Source organism: Podarcis muralis, chromosome 9 (genome assembly GCF_964188315.1).
Source record: "Podarcis muralis chromosome 9, rPodMur119.hap1.1, whole genome shotgun sequence".
Lineage (NCBI taxonomy): Eukaryota > Metazoa > Chordata > Lepidosauria > Squamata > Lacertidae > Podarcis > Podarcis muralis.
Window position 1 is genome coordinate 40196449 of NC_135663.1, and position 19680 is coordinate 40216128.

Sequence of the window (19680 nt, forward strand, 5' to 3'; positions counted from 1 at the left end):
CCCGCCTCTTTGGTTGTGCTGACTAGCTGTTTATGTTTTTGCAAGGCCACCCTTTAACTCAGCCTCCTGGTGGTTATAATGGGACCAATTGTCTGAATGCTGCAGGGAGCAGGCTCCTCTTCGAAAGAGGCTGCATTTCAGAGCCTGGAAGGACATAATGGAACGCCTGTAAGTAAGCTCCTAACTGTCCCACCTTTTAGAGGAAAAATATATATATATCCTAGGATTACAGAAAATCCTTATTTAGTACAGTTCTTGTGTTTATGATTCAAAAAAGTATTGTGTGTGTGTGTGTATTTGGGAAGGAAGGTTGAATCTTTTGAACAGCAGCTACTTTGTATTCAGCAACATGCTTCTGAGGACTCCTCTATTCATACCTCGAATGAGAGTGAGATCATCCTGGGGAGGAACAGAAACAGATGGAACAACTTGCGGGATAAGGTTAACCAGACAAACTTGTTGAAGAAGATCTTTTAAGACTTTTTTTTAAAGAAGCATAACTATGACTTGATTCTCCTCTAAGTGCTTCTTATTAAAACATATATTAAGCTGCAGAAATTCATCCGAAAGTAGAGAAGATGCGAGGTGGGGGGTGGGATATTGAACACCCTTCTTTGAAAACAATGTTTTTAGAAAGAGGCATGCTGTAGTGTAGAACACAATGCTTCAGAAAAGTGCTGTTGGTTCTCCAAGATGTATTTCTAGGAATAAATAGGTTGTGCTCTGCGGTGTCTGAATAACTGGTCTGCCTAATCAACTGAAGCATTTTCAGGCTCACAGAATGGAAGAATGAATTAAACCCCCCAGCTTCTATGGACAAGTTACGGAACAAATTTTAGCCTCTAGATAAAACGGTAAAATTAATCAAAACTTTAAATATTACTGTATAGGCATGAAGTACTTCTAAAGAGGATCCTCAAAACCCAATGCTGGAATGGTAAACTTCACTATATTACCACCAGCATCAGTTGTTGTGGGAGCTGATTTTAGCACAGCGTCACTCAATTCCTGAATCATAAAGACCCCGTTTTCTAAATAGAGAAGATAAAGAGATAGCAGGTAAACTACGTCTCCTAGGCTGCAAGGGATGTAATTAACTTTTATAACTTCAACAACTGATATCTTGCCTTGCCTTTCATTTAATTGCAAGATTCCTCCCAACAGTCTCTTCTAATAAGGAGTAAATTTCCTGAGGGAGTTTGCTTTGGTTAAAAGAACTACCCAAACTTCATAAAGCGATCAGACATGCAAAATATCAGGTGAAGCCACCAAGAAAGCAGACTCTTCTTGTTCTGGCAGTTCCCTGGGCTTTTAACAGCTGCTTTACAGGCTAACATTTAATAGCTGCAGCTTTCCAAGTGATGAGTGAAACATCACCTGTTGAATTTCCATCAGCCACCGAAGGTGTTAGAATAACAGTAGTCTTGCTAGGAAAAGAAGTGGAAGAGCTCTCCAGAGAAATCTTCTTAAGCATTCTTGCGTTTCAATTTCATAATATTTTATGTGGTATCTAATATGTCAGATGCTACTTAGAAAGAGAATGTCCTTATTGAAAACACACTACAGTGGTACCTCGGGTTACATAAGCTTCAGGTTACAGTCACTTCAGGTTACAGACTCCGCTAACCCAGAAATAGTACCTCATGTTAAGAACTTTGCTTCAGAATGAGAACAGAAATTGTGCTCTGGCGGTGCAGCGGCAGCGGGAGGCCCCATTAGCTAAAGTGGTGCTTCAGGTTAAGAACAGTTTCAGGTTAAGAATGGACCTCTGGAACGAATTAAGTACTTAACCCGAGGTACCAGTATAATAACTTTTGCTTATGTTTTGAGATATCTCCCAAAAGAAGGCTCTGGGTGTAACTTACTTGCATATGGTAATATTAGGCCAATATTTGTTGGAATATTTTTGGAATAGCTGTTGGAATATTTAATACATGTCACAATATTTTTCCTCCAAGAAACATATTACCATAAGTTACATATATTTCCCAGGTTCCTTTCCCTCTGAAGCAGGAATGGGCATTCTGCAGCCATCCAGATGTTGCTGGACTCAATTCTCATTATGCTTGACCACCGTAGGCTGATGGGAGCTGGGGTCCAACAACAGCTGTAGAGCCACATGTTTCTGACCCTAATCTAGTCCTGCTGTCTTTGCCACTTGAACCAGAGCTTTCTCTGTGTCTGCCATCTGTAACTGCGGCAGCTACTACAGCTTGTATTTAAACATTTATACTGACAAGAATGGAGACAGGCCTAGGGGAAGAGAATCTGACAAGAATCGTTTCAAAATTCATTGGCAGCAGTCCTATTTGTTAGCACACCAGCAAATAAACCTGTACACTTTTCTGTTCTTAAATAAATAAACATCTTTTTTTAGTATCTTTTAGCCTGGAATGTCAACATTGTTAATAGAAAGTGGCTATCACAATTTAGTGGGACGCGGGTGGCGCTGTGGGTTAAACCACAGAGCCTAGGACTTGCTGATCAGAAGGTCGGCGGCTCAAATCCCCACGACGGGGTGAGCTCCCGTTGCTCGGTCCCTGCTCCTGCCAACCTAGCAGTTCAAAAGCACTTCAAAGTGCAAGTAGATAAATAGGTACTGCCCCGGCGGGAAGGTAAGCGGTGTTTCCGTGCATTGCTCTCGTTTGCCAGAAGTGGCTTAGTCCTGCTGGCCGCATGACCCGGAAGCTGTACGCCAGCTCCCTCGGCCAATAAAGCGAGATGAGTGCCGCAACCCCAGAGTCTGCCACGACTGGACCTAATGGTCAGGGGTCCCTTTACCTTTACTATCACAATTTAGTACATGTGGGAAATGCAAAAATTGGTCTACATATCACCTGGGAAATTTGCCTAAAGCACACCTCTCTCTCTCTGCTAATCTGATAGAAGGCCCTAAAGCAGGGGTAGGCAATGTGATGCCTTCTAGATGTTTTGGAGAACAGTTCCCACCTTTGCTGACTTTTGGCCACAGTGGCAGAGGCTGACGGGTGTTGGGGTCCAAAGTATTTGAAGGGCACCTAGGCACCCCTGTCTTGAAGCTTTGGAGGAAAATATCAACTGAAAGCCAGTGTGGTGTAGTGATTAAGAGCAGTAGTCTCGTAATCTGGGGAACCAGGTTCGCGTAACCGCTCCTACACATGCAGCTGCTGGGTGACCTTGGGCTAGTCACACTTCTCTGAAGTCTCTCAGCCCCACTCACCTCAGAGTGTTTGTTGTGGGGGAGGAAGGGAAAGGAGAATATTAGCCGCTTTGAGACTCCTTCGGGTAGTGATAAGGCGGGATATCAAATCCAAACTCTTCTCTTCTTCTTCTTCCATCTCCTGCAATTCTCTGTGTCACCTCTGCAGCACTGGCACCAAAGTGTTGCCTACTTTTCTGGGTTCCCAGTGTCAGTGTGAGGGTGTGCTGGGTGGAGAGTACTTTTCTTAGTCAAAAGGAGTACCCTTTTAAAGATGTTCTCTGTGGTGTCTGTCAGGAGTAAGTCAGCCAAGTGTATTTGCCCCTTAAAGCTGCTTTCACTTTTATATTGATTACAATCCTTTTGGCCTGTGGAGACATGTGTGGTTTTAACTATGGAAAGGCGGCATACTAATAAAATGATGATGCTAACGAGTTGGGATGAAAATCCTTCCCACATTAGCAACCGAAGCTGCTGCATCATGCCCAGCTGGAGGTCAGAAAAGAAAGCCTATTTCCTTTATATCCTTTTATTGAAGTCATGGCTGCTTTCAGCAAGCTTTTGTTGTACATACTGTAATCAGAAACTGCTAGTGGCTCATATAACCAAATTTATACACACACACACACACACACACACACACACACACACACACACACTTCATTCCTTAGAATAGGATGCACTAAGAGTGATCCTCTGATCCAACCCAACATCTGTAGTTTGACATCTTCCAGGTATCCAAACAGAACTCTGGACGGTCTGATCAATGTGAATGACTTATAACCCGACTTCTAAGTTATCGCTACCCTGTCAAGGATGAGTTGGCAGCCCAGGGAGGAATGCCTTTATCCTTACCCTTCCTTCCTCTTTATCGTCTCCTGTCCTTTTCTCTGCTCCTTGGTGATATTTAGGATTGGCAAGAGAGATTTTCTTTCACTAGAATAATCTGCAGTTGTGTGAGCTATATTTAGAATAGTGTTCAAGGCATAAAAGAGTATAGCTTATAATTTTTAAAAACTTGATTATGTCTGGGCACATAGTTAAGAACGTGCCTACCCAGTCTTCGTTGACTATCAACTGATGATGTGTAATAAGACTCTCATAAATCAGACATCATCTTGGAGGGCTTCCATATTGCCTCATAATATCTTGAAGACAGTACTTTTCAATGAAAGCACTTCCTGTGTTCAGACTCTGAGAATCAATGACGCTGCAATTCTGTACCCAGGTTCTTAGGCGGAAGACTCACAGAACTAAATGGCTTACTTTTGAGTAAATGTCTAGTGGATGGTGCTGTAAGAGTAATGGTGTGATGGGGTGCTGTTTATGTGTATGTGTGAATTGGGCTCTTCAGATGAAAAATAGGAAAGCATGGCAAATAACAAGGATAGCTCTCATGACTTGTGGTTTGAGTATATAAAGTTAGGAAAAGCTAATCCTGGCCTCACTCAGAACTGCGCTGAGGGTGTGTGCAAAGCCATTGTTTGCTTCCAGTTTCACTACTGCACTCAGATGACAGATAATGCGCTAATTTGGTGCTGTAGAGTTAAATCGGGAGGGGTTGGAATGCAAACTAATCTGATGGGCTTTGAGCTACAGTTGCTGATTTGAGCCGGGCCACCTGTGTTTATTCTGCCAGTCCGTGATCTGCGGTTTGGACTAGCAGATGGCAGCACAAAGATCTGCACGAAGCCCCTGTCTGGCTTGAAAGTGGACATGCTTCACTTTCTGTGTCTGTGTGTGTGTGTGTGTCCTGTTTGGTCGCTTTCTGCACATCTGCATGCAAATCTCCACTTAGAAACTGACTGTACTGTGTCAAAATTCTGCACAATTATGTTGAGTCTGCATGTGCCAGGCCAGCTGGAAGGAATAATATTGTGACAGGGCAGCCTGTGACAGTCCTAACGCCCCACCTGGGTCAGCTGGTGTCATTGCAGTGAATTGTATGATCTGCAGCTAGGGGGATGTGGGGTTTGCAAGCTTCACTCTCTCCTCTGTGATTACATCAGACTATGAATCAGGTCAGCTGGAGCCGGGCTGGAGGGTGTGCGGGATTTAGCTTTCTGAGTAAGCTTCTGTCATCCTGGCATTTTGACCAGTTTGAAACGTGGTGTGTAGGCCATGCATGCACTTGATCCCTCTCGGCATGAATTTCATTTGTTCTTTCAGTTCCCTCCCGCCCCTCCCCAAGCATGGTTTGCCAGGCACAGAGACTTGCATACTGATACAAAACTGGAGACCGGCTGTGGATCTGTATTGGATCTGGTTGTAGGAATATATTCATTGGCACTGGTGAGATCTAATGCTGCTTTCAAGGTGCACTGCTGAAATTCTAAGATACATGTATATTTCCCTGGCAGCCAGCTAAACATGCAGTCTTCTTTTGAAACAATGTGGTTTTCTTTTTAAGGAAATGCAGGTTTGAAACGGACATGTACTTAAACTTGTGAAATTCTACTGACAACCAGATAGAATGTGCCTTTGTGTTCCTGATAGTTCACGAAGAACTGGTGTGTGAATGGTCTGGATGTTTAACACAATAAATTCTACCCCTAGAAGAACTCTTGAGTAAATAAGTTTTAACCATATTGTTTGCTTTTTCTCCTTTTCCATTTTCACTACATCACTGGTGCACGTCGAAAGTGGTGGCAGCCTTTTAATCTGTAGAATTTTGAGATAATGTCGTAACATTCCATATAGCCCACCATGGAATAGTGGAGCAATGGTATTTGGAAGGAAGTTCTTAACTGGCTGTATTTTTTTTACTGGTTAAGTTTTACTACAACTCCTTGCATTAATTTTCATTACGAAGCTTCTGTTGAAGTGTTAGAAATCTCAGCAGAAGTGTGTTCTTAACAGCAATTCTGCTGTGTTGATGCAGGAGTGTGAAAGATGAGAGAGGGAGGGAGGGAGGGAGAGGGAGGGGGGAAGGAGCACAGTGCCCCTCCCCCCAAGTTTGTTTTGGGAGGAGAGGGTGTTGGCCGTGTGTGAGGTCAACAGCTGGCATTTTGATAGCTTTCTGCCTGCAGGACATCTATTTTAGAATTTCAGTCACTGCAGCTTGAGAGTACAGAATACCAGCTTGACAGTTACAAAAAGGAAAAAGGACTTTTGCCCAGTTCTGTATGTCAGGAGTTGTCTGGCTGCCGGAAGAGATTGTGGGATGCTCTGTAAGCTGGAAGAGCCATGAGAAAGAAAACAAATACTTCCTGATATTTTATTTTTAAGAAAAATCCTGGCTCAATGCCAGGCTTCTTGCTTGTGAAATGTGGAAAAGTGTCTTTATTAGAAGAGGAATGTAGTCAAATTTTCCAGGAGAAAAAACATGATTGCTTTTAAACAACTCTTTTTAAGTTGGTTCATCATTTCTTGTTTCCTGTTGTGCGTGTTTTTAAATCAAACCCAAGCGTGGTAACCCCCCTTCTATTTGTTTTGGTGGAAAGAAGATGTTCAACGGATAAGGTAAGTCAGCAAACTGGAAGTGCAAGATTTTATTTTATTTTTTTTAAAAAAAGTTTATTGCATTTTAAATGTTAGGAAATGATTCCATGTTTGCTGAGTGTGGAAGTAGTGACTTTATTTAAAGGTGTTTGATCTGCTTTTGTCTTTGTACAGTTATTCAATAACACTTTATTACTTAGGCTAGGTGTTTGGATCTCAAATGATAAGCACATAATAGGATTATAGGCATACATGATGGAAATAACAGAGAGAGGTGGGGAAAGAAGGTTTTGGTGTTCTCATGTGTTTGGATCAGAGGTTTTTTTTAAAAAAAATCTGTGAGCACATTACATAGTCTTAATGACATTTGTAAATTAATTAATTGCGTTAACCTTATTGTACAAGCAGTAATATTATTGCAGATGGCAACTGGAAAATGTTGGCATTCATTGAATGTTGACAATACTTGAATCAGGGGAAGTCAGTGAGTGAGAATCCCCAAGTTTCTGATATTCACAATTAACAGTTAATATAATTTGTAATGTACTAGGGACCTGTGAGGTTTTTTAAGAAAAAAAACTCTGCAATTTTTTTGTTTAGCCAAAATGTAAACTTATAAGCAACTTACAAAGACTAGGCCTTTAGAAAACTAGGCTCATTTGAGATTGCAGTGGGGGGTGGAGCTGTCTTATCCAGCCAGATGTAAAGGTTAAGCGATTGTTATGACGAGTGTCATTATTGCTTGCTATAAAAAATGTGTGAAACTACTGTGGTGCATTGCTATGCAATCACTTATCACAGGAATGCTTCCTTTTATCATGCCAAATAATTACCCATCCTTGGGAACCAAACTAGGAGGTGGATAGGCTTATCACAGTCTGCCCTATTCTATTTTATCACAGTCTGCTTCTCCTGTTTACACAACTTTGGAAATCACTTTTGGTTTCTTACTTTCAGTGCACACACTGAAAGCCCAAGTTACTAGAAGAGAATTAAACATGGGGTGGGGTTGGATGGTTTCAGGAAGGTCTATTTATGCAAAGGTCTATTTATGCACATTTAATAGGGAGTGAGGCCTACTCCAGATACTGTTTTCAGCTCAATGGCAGCTGCTGTATCATGGCTGCTGCTCCCAGAGGCATAGCAAGGTCAGGTGGTACCCAGTGTGGTTTTTTTTGTCCCCCCCCCACATTGCAATTTTTGAGCTTTTTTTAGGGAGAATGCCCCAAAAGTTGTTGGCCTTTTTTTTAGGGAGCGTACAACGATCACATAAAACTGTGTCAGTGCCGCCAGCTGGGGGTACAAGCACTGCCTGCTGGGTGTGTCAGCAATGCCCACCGATCGCAAAAATCTGACCACTGACCGCATAAAACTGCCCGCCGGGGATGTGAGCGCCACCTGCCAGGAGGGGGGGTGCCAGGCTGATCGCTGGGCGTATTTGCACGATCAGTAGGCAGATTTTCACAACATCAATCACGCCAATCGCGAAAATCTGGGGCGGACTGTGCCCCCACCCCCTTGCGACGCCCCTGGCTTCTCCCCTCCCACTGAAGACCATGTGTCACATGAATGGGGTTAACTTAAGGGTCAAGTCTAATGGTCAGGCTTCAGTAAATCTGCAGCTCCCCCCCCCAACTTTGAAGGTGCAGAAGTAGGTGGAAGCTGCACTGGCAGTTGTGTGGTGATCCCCACAACCTTCCCAGCTCCAAAGGTTGAAGGAAAACTGGGAGTTTTATGGCAAGGCAAAGTGCACTGGCCATGGGATTAGCATGCCTTCAAACAGTGGTGTCCATCAGGGACAAAACTAGGCTTTATTTCACCCAGTTTGGCACATCCCCCCCCATGCATTTGCACACACACATACTGGCTGGGAGCCTCAATGATGCCCCTCTGGAGGATTCACTCAGGGCAAAGAACTCCACTATTCCCCACCCCCCTGGTAGCTATGGCACTGCATCCATGTTGGTATATTCCTCTCCTTGCCTGGCTGGGAAAGGCAAGTGGGGAGTAGAGATTACTTTGCATTGGTAAGGACAAAAATTGGAATCCTGTTCAGCCACCTTGTGTGTAAGATCCCTTTTGGCAACTGATTGGGAATAGTGGCATTGCAGCCATCTCCACACCAAGTAATGTGTGTGAACTGGGCCTGACTGTGCTATACTTTGCATGCTTGCTCAGAAGTGAGTCACACTATTCCCAATTGCTGCAAGTTGCATTAAACTTACTAGTCCTTTTCAGTACAGTATACAGTACTAGGTTAAAGGTAAAGGGACCCCTGACCATTAGGTCCAGTCTTGACCAACTCTGGGGTTGCGGCGCTCATCTCACTTTATTGGCCAAGGGAGCCGGCATACAGTTTCCGGGTCTTTGGCCAGCATGACTAAGCTGCTTCTGGCGAACCAGAGCAGCACACGGAAACTCCGTTTACCTTCCCGCCGGAGCAGTACCTATTTATCTACTTGCACTTTGACGTGCTTTCGAACTGCTAGGTTGGCAGGAGCAGGGACTGAACAATGGGCACTCACCCCGTCACGGGGATTCGAACTGCCAACCTTCTGATCAGCAAGTCCTAGGCTCTGTGGTTTTGTAGGCTTAGGCCCTTTACTTTGCCAGAGGATTGCTTACCCGCGTCCCCAGGACCGAGAAGAGAATAAAAAATTCCAGGAAAGTTTCTTCTTTGGAGAAAAGAGTTTTATTGCAAATCTGTGCACAGAGACAGCCAGCAGAATATAGTTTCTGAAATCTGACTGTAAAGCAATACGCATCTGCAAGCCTTCTTATACTTTAGAGTATTTACCCACCTCCCAGACCTCCCCCCAAAACTTCCCCAATCAGCTGGCAAGTTTTCAACTTATTCCTTATATGGCACATCTATATTTGCTGGCTAAGGCTGCTAGCTAAGCACTTCCTCTGCTGGTTAAGCATTTTGTCTGTTCAGTAAGCACCCCCTCCCACCTCCTTGTACACGTGTCTTCTTTTGCTAGCTAAGCATTACTTAAAGCAGAAGCAAAGCAGGAAACATCTTGCTAGTGGTTTTTAGTTGACAGCAGTTTTTGGCTAGGCAAGGAACGACCTTCTGACCTGTAGCTAACATCAGCAGTTTCAGATAGCTGGTTAGACAGGAAACGGCCTCCTGACCTGTCTGATTTAGACTTTGCAAATAACTGCATTTTTGAGTTTGAGCTTGTGTAACCATCCTAGCAGAGTGCCGGAATTTACTATGTGTAGATAATATTAATGATTAACCGTTCCCCTCTCCCTTCACTCCCTCCTCTTCTTCTGAACAACCTAATACTTAGGTTCGTTCTGGGGTATGGGCCTATACTCCCTCATCACAGCGATGACTGTGGGTCCTAGCTTCCGTGACAGGAGTCTTTGCATCATTTGCTGCAAGCATTGCAATAAGCAGGGGATACAGAGGCAAAGAAGCAAAAGGATTAATAGCGGTCCTGCTAATAATACTATAACATTCCTGAGCCAACTGCCATCAGGGAGCCAGGAATACATCCAACCCCATGCATCACTCCCTGTGGCTTTCAGCGGGTTTTCAGCTATCATTGTTTCCATGTGGTTGATGGTGGCTGAAATATTTGCTGACTGGTCTGAAATGTACATGCAGCAATGGGAATGAATTAAGGCACAAACTCCGCCCTTAGAGGCAAGGACTACATCCAAAGCGTAACGATTTTGAAGGACTACCTCCCTTATCTCTGACATTTCCTTATTAATTGCCTTCAAGGCCGAGATGGTGGAGTTAAACAAAGCCTCGGTCCAGTTTGCCAATCTATGCAGATCCCGGTAATTCATGGCTACACCCAAAGGGGGTAGAAGGGACCTAGAGATGGCTGTGCCGGTATACTGGTTAATAGGTGATTTTGCGTCCCTTTTGTTACGCAGACGGACTGTTGGGAGCTTATCCATCTTATACACCAGGGGTACGACTACTCCTAAAGTACAGGTTCCAGAAAAGGCAGAGGGGATTTCTTTGTAGGCTCTTGTGCCGCAGAGCAACCACAAATCAGACTGGAGCAGGCAGTTAGATCTGCTGCGCGCCGTCATCCAGGTAAACCAAGTATAAAAATCGACACACATAGCATCATAAATGGAAGTACCTTTTTGGAAGCAGGAAGATCCATTAATATACTCATAAGTCCAATTGCAATATGGATAGTGACCTAAAAAATTGCTGCTGTTATGATTGAAACGGAGACAACGAGGTGCCTGTTCCATGAGTGACAGAAACACTGGGGGTGAATAGGTGCGACCATCTGACATAAGATTACTAATTCTAAATGACTCATTTATTGGAATACTATGCAGTAGTATGCCAGGCTTCTTAAATTGAGGAGGGATATGCATACAAACCCAACATTCAGAAAGATTAAGCATAGAAGAGAAACGATCTATATCTCTAACATAGGTATTATTACTCCAAATCTGATGATAGGGCTCTGACCGGCCGGTTTTCCGTATATGTGAGTCATCTCCCAGACCCAACCCAAGTAGGGCTAGTACCAGAAGGGTCAAGGGGATGGGGGCTGGTTGTTCCCTCCCACAAAATCGGTGACGCTCATGCCAGCAAAAGAAAACACACATCCATATGACAAGAGCGGTTGAGATAACCCCTATCCACCAACCCCAATCCTTCCATGGTTCCTCCCACCAATATTCAGGGGGTGTGCTCATTGTTGAAGAGCTCACTGATATTTGTGCCTGACTACCTGTTGAGCCTCAAGGATGAGAGTCCACTGGTGAGCTGATGCTCCTACTACGTGGGTCAACTTTTCTGCTAACCCTGATGGGTGGATTGAACCACTTGTTTAGCAATTTCAATGCACACCTGGTTAAGGCTCCCACCCCTGCAATACTTGCATTAAGATAGGTTCCGTCCCATCTATCGCCTGGATTAAGAGTAGGACCTGGTCTATCAAATGAGGTTGGTACAATGCTCTACCTCCCAGATAACAGTTGATTACCCTCCCACAACAGCAAAAGCGGTCCAGAACTCGATAGATTTCGAGCGTCTCTGCAACTTCCCGTATGAGCACTATCCACGCTTGTTGGACAGTGGTGTGGGAGAGGAGCCACAACGGGGCAGTGGGGTGTTTCAATACGGCTATCTCATCAATCCCCAGTTTCCAATAGCCAAAGAGCACGCCATCTCTTACCACCGGCAAGACGAACCAGTCGTAGCAGAGGCTAGCAGGCCAATAAGGGCGGTATGGCTCAGTGGGGTCAGGGCTGTGGGACATAGAGCAGATAACAAAAAGAAAAGAGAAAGTCCTTATGGAAATATTAAATGTCCTGGTGAACTTCCTGGATTAGTCCCGGCACGGAGTTGGGGACGCTGCCCGCGGGCGCCCTTCCCATCCAATTCTTCAGCTGTGCGTTGAGATATCAGCTTCCGGTGTGATATCAGCAGAGCGGTCGTCTGCCAGGCGTCTGGAGATGGTCAGCCGAAGGGAGTTCTCTGGATCTGGAGTTACTGTCCAATCCGAGATGGCTTTCTTCACTCGAGTATGGTGGACCCACGGGGTGATGCCGGCAACCTTCACAGCAGTAGGAGTAGAGAGTAGCACGGTGTATGGTCCCCTCCAGCAGGGCTGTAGGGGGGCTCGCTGCCAGTCTTTCACCCACACTTCGTCACCTGGCTCGAACTGATGGAACGGTTCAGTTAACACACATGGGGTGCGAGCCTGGGTCCACCTGTTGAGATAAGAAAGAACTCGGGAGAGTGACTGTACATAATTATTCAGTTGCACATCTTGGCTAACATACGGATTTAACATTCTAACATATGGGACTGGTCTCCCAAACAGAACTTCAAAAGGTGACAAGTGGGTCCGTTTTGACGGAAGACTGCGGACCCTGAGTAATGCCAAGGGCAACATGGCCACCCAATTAGACCCGGTTTCCTGTGTCAGCTTGGACAGCTGATTCTTTAGAGTTCTGTTCATTCTCTCTACTTTTCCAGAACTCTGGGGTCTATAAGCAGTATGCAGCTTCCAGTTGATCTGGAGCGCTTTTGCCAGCCCCTGTAGGACTGCATGAACAAATGCTGGTCCATTATCAGATCCTATGGACCTTGGCAATCCATAGCGAGGGATGATTTCCCTAAGCAGGCACCTGGTTACTTCAAATGCCTTTTCAGTCTTTGTGGGCCATGCTTCGACCCATCCGGTGTAGGTGCACACTGCTACCAGCAGGTAGCGGTGCAGTCCACAACGGGGTAATTCAGTAAAGTCCACGACAAGATCTTCCATAGGTGCCGTTCCACTGTGCTGAATTCCTGGGGGAGCCAGTGGTCCGGCTCTGGGATTATTCTTTTGACACAGCAGGCATTTTCTGGAAATCTGGGCTGCCAGTTGGTAGAGGTGGGCTATATAGAAGCATTTTTCCAGCTGCTTGGTTGTAGCATCGGGTCCTATGTGGGTTGAATCATGGTACCTCTGAATTATTTGCCGCGAAAGAGACTCTGGAATCCATATCCTGTCATCAGGGGTAAGGTACCATCCTTCTTTGGTCAATGTCAGTTCCTGGGCGTCTGCAGTGTCCCTTTCCTGCTTCGTGTAAGCTGGCTTGTCAGCGGTGCTTAAAATCTCTTCTGGGACCAGTGCTCCAATGATTGGAGCTGGGGCCAGTTCCCGGGCTGCTTCCTTGGCCACTTTGTCTGCCAATCGATTTCCTCTGGCCACTTCCCCTGGTCCAGTTGTGTGTCCATAACAATGGATAACCGCTACTGCTTCGGGCTCCCATACAGCATCCAGAAGGTTCAACAAGGCTTGTGGGTGGGCCACCTGGCTTCCTCTGGAGGTAAGCAAACCTCTCTCTTTCCATAAGGCTCCATGGGCGTGTAAGGTCAGGAATGCATACTTAGAATCAGTATAGATGTTTATCTTCTGTCCCTTTGCCAGGCTCAGGGCTCTGGTAAGTGCAGTTAGTTCTGCCAGCTGGGCCGATGTTCCAGGCGGGAGTGACTTTGCTTCGACCACCTGGTCGTCCAGGGCTACCACTGCATAGCCTGCTTTTCGCTGCCCAGCCTCGACAAAGCTGCTTCCATCCACAAACCATGAAAGCCAGTGGGGGTCTGCTTCGTCTTTGAGATCAGGCCTGCTGGAATATACTTCGTCCATTACTTCAATGCAGTCGTGCGTCTGCTCCTCACCTTCTCCTACCGGCAACAGGGTAGCTGGGTTGAGGGCGGTGGTGACCTGGAACTTCAAACGTGGGTGCAACAATAACATCTGGCACTTTCTCATTTTTGCTTGGGAGAGGAAATAGGTGCCCTTCATGTCAAGCAGAGCTGGGACTGCATGCGGGGTCACACAAACAGTGTCTTGGCCAAAAGTAAATTTGTCTGCTTTGTTCAATAGGGTGGCTACTTCCACAACTGCTCTCATGCACGGCGGTAAGCCTTGTTCTGTAGGCGTCAGGCGCTCAGATAGGTATGCCACGGGCTGCTGCCAACTTCCCAATTTTTGGCATAGCACTCCCTTTGCTGTTCCCTGGTCTTCATCCACAAACAGGGAGAAAGGCTTTTCAGGATTTGGGATGCCCAGCGCTGGTGCCTGCTGCAATGCCCTTTTCAGATCCTTGAAGGCCTGTTGTTGCTCTTCCTTCCACACAAAGGGGTCCTTTTCAGTTCCTCTGGTTGATTCATGCAGAGGCTTGGCAATTGTGCTGTAGTTTGGTATCCATATTCTACAGAATCCTGCCGAGCCCAAAAAACCACGAAGTTCCCTGCGATTCTTTGGCTCTGGAATCTGGATGATGGCTTGCTTCCTTTCTTCCCTTAGGGTCCGTCGCTGATGGGATATATCAAATCCAAGGTATTTTACGATGGGTTGGCATATTTGGGCCTTTTTCTTAGATACTCGGTATCCTGCTTCAGCCAGATGATTTAACAAGTCCTTGGTGGCTTCCATACACGTGTCCTCGTCTGAACAGGCCAAAAGAAGGTCATCTGCGTACTGCAACAGAATCCTGTGTGGGCTGGTGGGGAAGCTAGACAGGTCCGAGGCCAATGCAACCCCAAAAAGGGTTGGAGAATTCTTGAAGCCTTGTGGAAGCCTTGTCCACGTATATTGCACCTTGGTGCCTGTTCCTGGATCCATCCATTGAAATGCAAACAGGGGCTGACTTTCCTCTGCCAGACGGCAGCAGAAGAATGCATCCTTCAAGTCCAGTACCGTGAAATAGCAGGCAGTAGGAGGTATTAAACTCAACAGCGTGTAAGGATTGGGCACATTGGGGTGGAGGGTTTCCACGGCTTGGTTAACTAATCTAAGGTCTTGGACCGGGCGATACGAGTTATCTTCCTTCTTCACCGGCAAGAGTGGGGTGTTCCACTGAGATTGACACTGCCTCAGGATGCCATGGCGAAGTAACCGTTCCAAATGTACCCATACTCCTTCTGCAGCTCGCCGGGGGATAGGGTACTGGTTCACAGCCACAGGGTTGGCGAACGGTTTGGGCTTGACTATTATAGGTGGGATGTTCTTTGCCATTCCGGGCGGGTTGCCTTCTGCCCATACACCAGGGTTAACCTTTTGCAGGAGGTCTTCTGGGATAATCCCCTCCTCTTCTTTTACCATCATTAAGCGCCAGTGTTCCCTTAAGGGTACCTCTAAGGAGAACTCGCCTGCTTGCCCTGTAGTCATTGTCACTTCTCCTGTCGGTTGAAAGGAAATCTGGGCTTGCAATTTTGATAGCAGGTCTCGGCCCAATAATGGGATGGGACACTCTGGTATATATAAAAACTTGTGTTGGACTACTTGGCCGCCCAGGCGACAGGCAACAGATTGCAAGAAGGGGGCTCTTTGTGATTTCCCTGTGGCTCCTATTATGTTAATTGTTTGCTTGGTGGGCTTGGACACTGGCATGGGCAAAACAGAGTGGGCGGCTCCTGTGTCAACCATAAAGGGGATAGTTTGGTTCCCTGTTTGTATTTTGACCATGGGCTCACGGGAACCTAAAGCAGCTGGGCCCGGTCTGTCCTAGTATTCTTCCTCCTCCTTCAGGCTCATCATGCCGGGCTGCCTTTGGGCTGAGGGGTACCAGGGAGGTCCCTGTCCACGTCCTCTACCCCTGCTGGCATTTGTCGATGACCAAGGTCTCAGTTCCTGTCCAGGTCCCCTGGGGGTTGGGCCTGGGGCTCGTTCTCCTCGTCCTCTCCCTCCTAAGTGGGCCTGTGGGCATTCTCCTTTCCAGTGCCCTTCCTGCCGGCAGATGGCGCACTGATTCCTCCCCAGGCGGCCTTGCCCTCCTCCCCGGGCACTTCCTCTTTTCTGAGGGATGGGTGCGGTGGCCTGTAATGCCATCAACTTCTTTGCTTGATACTTCTCCTTTTTCTTTTGTTCCTCTTCTTCCCTCTGATTGTAAGTGGTTTGAGCCAGTTCTAACATCCACTCAAGGGTGTGGCCTATGAACCCCTCGTGTTTTTGAATTTTTCGGCGGACATCGGGCGCTGCCTGAGCTACAAAAGCAGCCTTTACAATAAGGGCGTTGGCAGCCTCATCTGGGTCTACAGGAGTATACTGACGGTAGGCTTCCTTCAGGCGTTCCAGGTAAGCCCCTGGGGCCTCTTCATTCCCCTGCACTACCTCTCTGACCTTCACAAAGTTGGTGGGTTTCCTGGCTGCCCTCCTCATACCATTTAACACGTTCTGGCGGTAGGTAGTGAGGGTTTTCTGGCCATCAGCAGTCTGATAATTCCAATTCGGTGTACTATCAGGGTATCCTATTATAATGTCTGGATCCGGTGTTCCCTGTGCTCTCATGTGTACTCGAGCTTCAACATGGATTCGCCTAGTTTCTTCTGTGGTTAGCAGCGCATCCATCAAATACTGCACATCATCAAAAGTGGGATTATAGGTTTTAAAAATCCCTTCAAACAATTTTATAATTTTAGCTGGGTTCTCCTCAAAGGAAGGATTTTGATTTCTCCAATTACAAACATCTGCACTTGAAAAGGGTATATGCTGGACCGTGTAGGTCCGTGGTGCCTCCGCCCCACCAGGCCCTGGAGGTCCCGGTGGGTCATAAACCCTTCGGAGGGGCATTACTCCGACCCCACCCTTTTTCTGTGCCTCATGGGACTTATGGAAGGCTGCCCTGGTTGCTGCTTCTATCCATTCCTTCTGCCATTTCTTCCCTTGTGTTGAGGAGCATCCTGCTGCAGCCAACACGTGGGGGCTAACATCCACTTTTTCCGCATAGGGTTGTACATACTGTTGCAATCTCAAAGACTGATACTGAGTCCACTCTCTTCCCTTCTTTGCTAACTCAACCAATCCCTTTACAAATTCCTCATCATCCTCTTCTTCCTCTTCTGATTCATCAGCCTTGGGGGGTTCAGGCTGGGGGCTAGCTCCTCCCGGTGCTTGGGGACCTGGGCCTGGGGGAATTGCTAGAGGGGCAGTTGGTGGAGCATAGGGTGGTGGCGGTTTGGTGATTCCCCCCTCCTCATCTTCTGGATCTTGTATCACCGGGGGCTTTTCTGCCTTCCCTGCCGGTCGAACTGTACAAATTGTATTTCGTGGGGCGTCGCCTTGGCAGGCTTTCAACCACGGTGGATTCTTTTCTACATTGATTTTCCAAGTAGAAATGTAAGGGATTTGGTCGGGGTGGACATTCAATATGTTCTGATATAATGGGCTGATTAGTTGCAAATCAAAGCTTCCTCCTGATGGCCAATTAGTTTGTGCGGGCCAGTCAACTTCACATAATGTCCTCATTCTCTGTTTTCGCAATTTGATTCCCCAATCATCATGCTTTGTGGCCGCTTTCCAGTTCTTTAAAAAACATTCCAGAGGGCTACATTGGCTTGCCCCAGACCCCATTTTTCAGATACTCTGCACCTAATCCGATTGTAAATTCTTTCACACTCCACACGATACAGATTGTGATCTGCCGAGGTCTCCCTGACAGAAAATGCACAACCCTGCAATCGCTCGGCCAAGGGGAACGCTGAGCCCCGACCCACACTTGACAATTCAGTCACTAGAGTATCTTGACATGCACCACACAACATACAAAACACACCAATATAATTCCAACATGTAACACACCAAACACATCAAAATAATTTTCCCTCTGTTTCCCTTTTACCCAACCTTACTGGCGGCACACTACTGTAATCAGCCAGTTCTCCCCTCTGTTTCCCTTATACCCAACCTTACTGGCGGCCCTCTGCACAACCAGGTGAGGCTTGATCAGACCTCGCCCCCCCTTTTCCTTGGGGGCCCACGCCCTTTCCCTTGGGCTTACCGTTTTCCGCTGCGGATTCCCTCCTGGCCAGTCCTCTTTCCTCCCTCGACCGAGGTCCCTACTCAGGAGCGGTGTGGCCGGTTTCCCCCACGAATCTGTAGGGTGCGCGCTGAAGCCTGCAACCTCCGGTCCGAGCTGTTCACCTGGTCGAGCCTGGCTCTTCCCGGCCCCCCCTGGGGTGGGGCAATTTCCCGGCCAACGCACCAAGCTGTAGGCTTAGGCCCTTTACTTTGCCAGAGGATTGCTTACCCGCGTCCCCAGGACCGAGAAGAGAATAAAAAATTCCAGGAAAGTTTCTTCTTTGGAGAAAAGAGTTTTATTGCAAATCTGTGCACAGAGACAGCCAGCAGAATATAGTTTCTGAAATCTGACTGTAAAGCAATACGCATCTGCAAGCCTTCTTATACTTTAGAGTATTTACCCACCTCCCAGACCTCCCCCCAAAACTTCCCCAATCAGCTGGCAAGTTTTCAACTTATTCCTTATATGGCACATCTATATTTGCTGGCTAAGGCTGCTAGCTAAGCACTTCCTCTGCTGGTTAAGCATTTTGTCTGTTCAGTAAGCACCCCCTCCCACCTCCTTGTACACGTGTCTTCTTTTGCTAGCTAAGCATTACTTAAAGCAGAAGCAAAGCAGGAAACATCTTGCTAGTGGTTTTTAGTTGACAGCAGTTTTTGGCTAGGCAAGGAACGACCTTCTGACCTGTAGCTAACATCAGCAGTTTCAGATAGCTGGTTAGACAGGAAACGGCCTCCTGACCTGTCTGATTTAGACTTTGCAAATAACTGCATTTTTGAGTTTGAGCTTGTGTAACCATCCTAGCAGAGTGCCGGAATTTACTATGTGTAGATAATATTAATGATTAACCGTTCCCCTCTCCCTTCAGTTTAACCCACAGCGCCACCACAGTACTAGGTTAGTGTTGCACTATTAAAACTGAGATTTTCCCACATTATCTCCCTTTTAGCCCAATTCATCTCCATTTTACTTACTAGTGAAATACTTTAAAATGTGATTGGAAGAGCTGGCATAATAACTGATACAAGAACAATACAGCATTCACAAAATTATTGGCCAGGTTTACATTTTTGCAACAACAAACTTTATGAAAAATCAAGCAATATGGTGGCATAAATACAGAGATTAAGCCTATTTTGTCTTTCACTTAACATAGTACAGAAATTGTATCCTGTCTTTGACATTTGCACACACTTGGGCACAGAGGAGGTTGGAGTGCGTCTCCATGTGAAAGGAAGAGGAACCCCCAGCATTCACTCTGCTAGTCCCAATCACACAGAGGTTTCTGGAATAAGTACGTAAACCAAACCTGTTAGATTCAGAGTCCTAGGTGGTTATGATGAATAACCCAGTGGATGTGAAGGCAAATACAGTAAAAAGCAAATGCCTTAATTTAAACCTGGAATCCTCAGACTCTAATGCTAAGCCATCTAAAGCGAAGAAAAGTGCCAAAGCCTTCTGAGTAGTACTTGGCATTGCGTTAGGAATTGTTACACTGGGTGAGTGAGCACTGTATTTTTGTGTATCTATTGCAGTGTGTTGTCTTTAAGCATAGCTAAATTAAGACGAGGGCTAATCTCAGGACATACAAAATATGCAGGATGTATCTAGAACTTCCTGTCCCAGCTGCTGGTTTTATTACTTGGGTGAGTTTATAAACAAGCAAGCATGATGCTTTCTTTGATGCTCTAATGTCATGGGAGGCATCAGATGACAAAAGGCTCATAGTCTGCCCTGGTTTTCCATGACAGGAAAACAAATTGGAGAATTGT

General features: G+C 46.2%; 2 protein-coding genes across 5 annotated transcripts in view; one reads left to right on the forward strand and one right to left on the reverse strand.

The window, feature by feature from the left end:
- The window catches only part of TRIM2 (tripartite motif containing 2), a 62520-nt gene that overhangs the window by 12239 nt on the left and 30601 nt on the right, over positions 1-19680 (forward strand). The window contains exon 1 of one of the 4 annotated variants that reach the window (XM_077934096.1): positions 31-168. The exons of 2 other annotated variants lie outside the window; for them this stretch is intronic. In XM_077934096.1, the coding sequence (XP_077790222.1) occupies positions 97-168 (72 nt within the window). In that variant the 5' untranslated portion in view covers positions 31-96. Of the gene's footprint in view, positions 1-30; positions 169-6235; positions 6641-19680 lie in introns of those variants that run through there. One more of the 4 variants, XM_077934100.1, reaches the window with a different exon arrangement.
- LOC144328873 (syncytin-1-like) lies at positions 9691-11312 on the reverse strand. Its single transcript, XM_077934095.1, has one exon. It carries the CDS (start codon positions 11303-11305, stop codon positions 9908-9910), a length of 1398 nt encoding a protein of 465 aa, XP_077790221.1. The 5' UTR covers positions 11306-11312; the 3' UTR covers positions 9691-9907.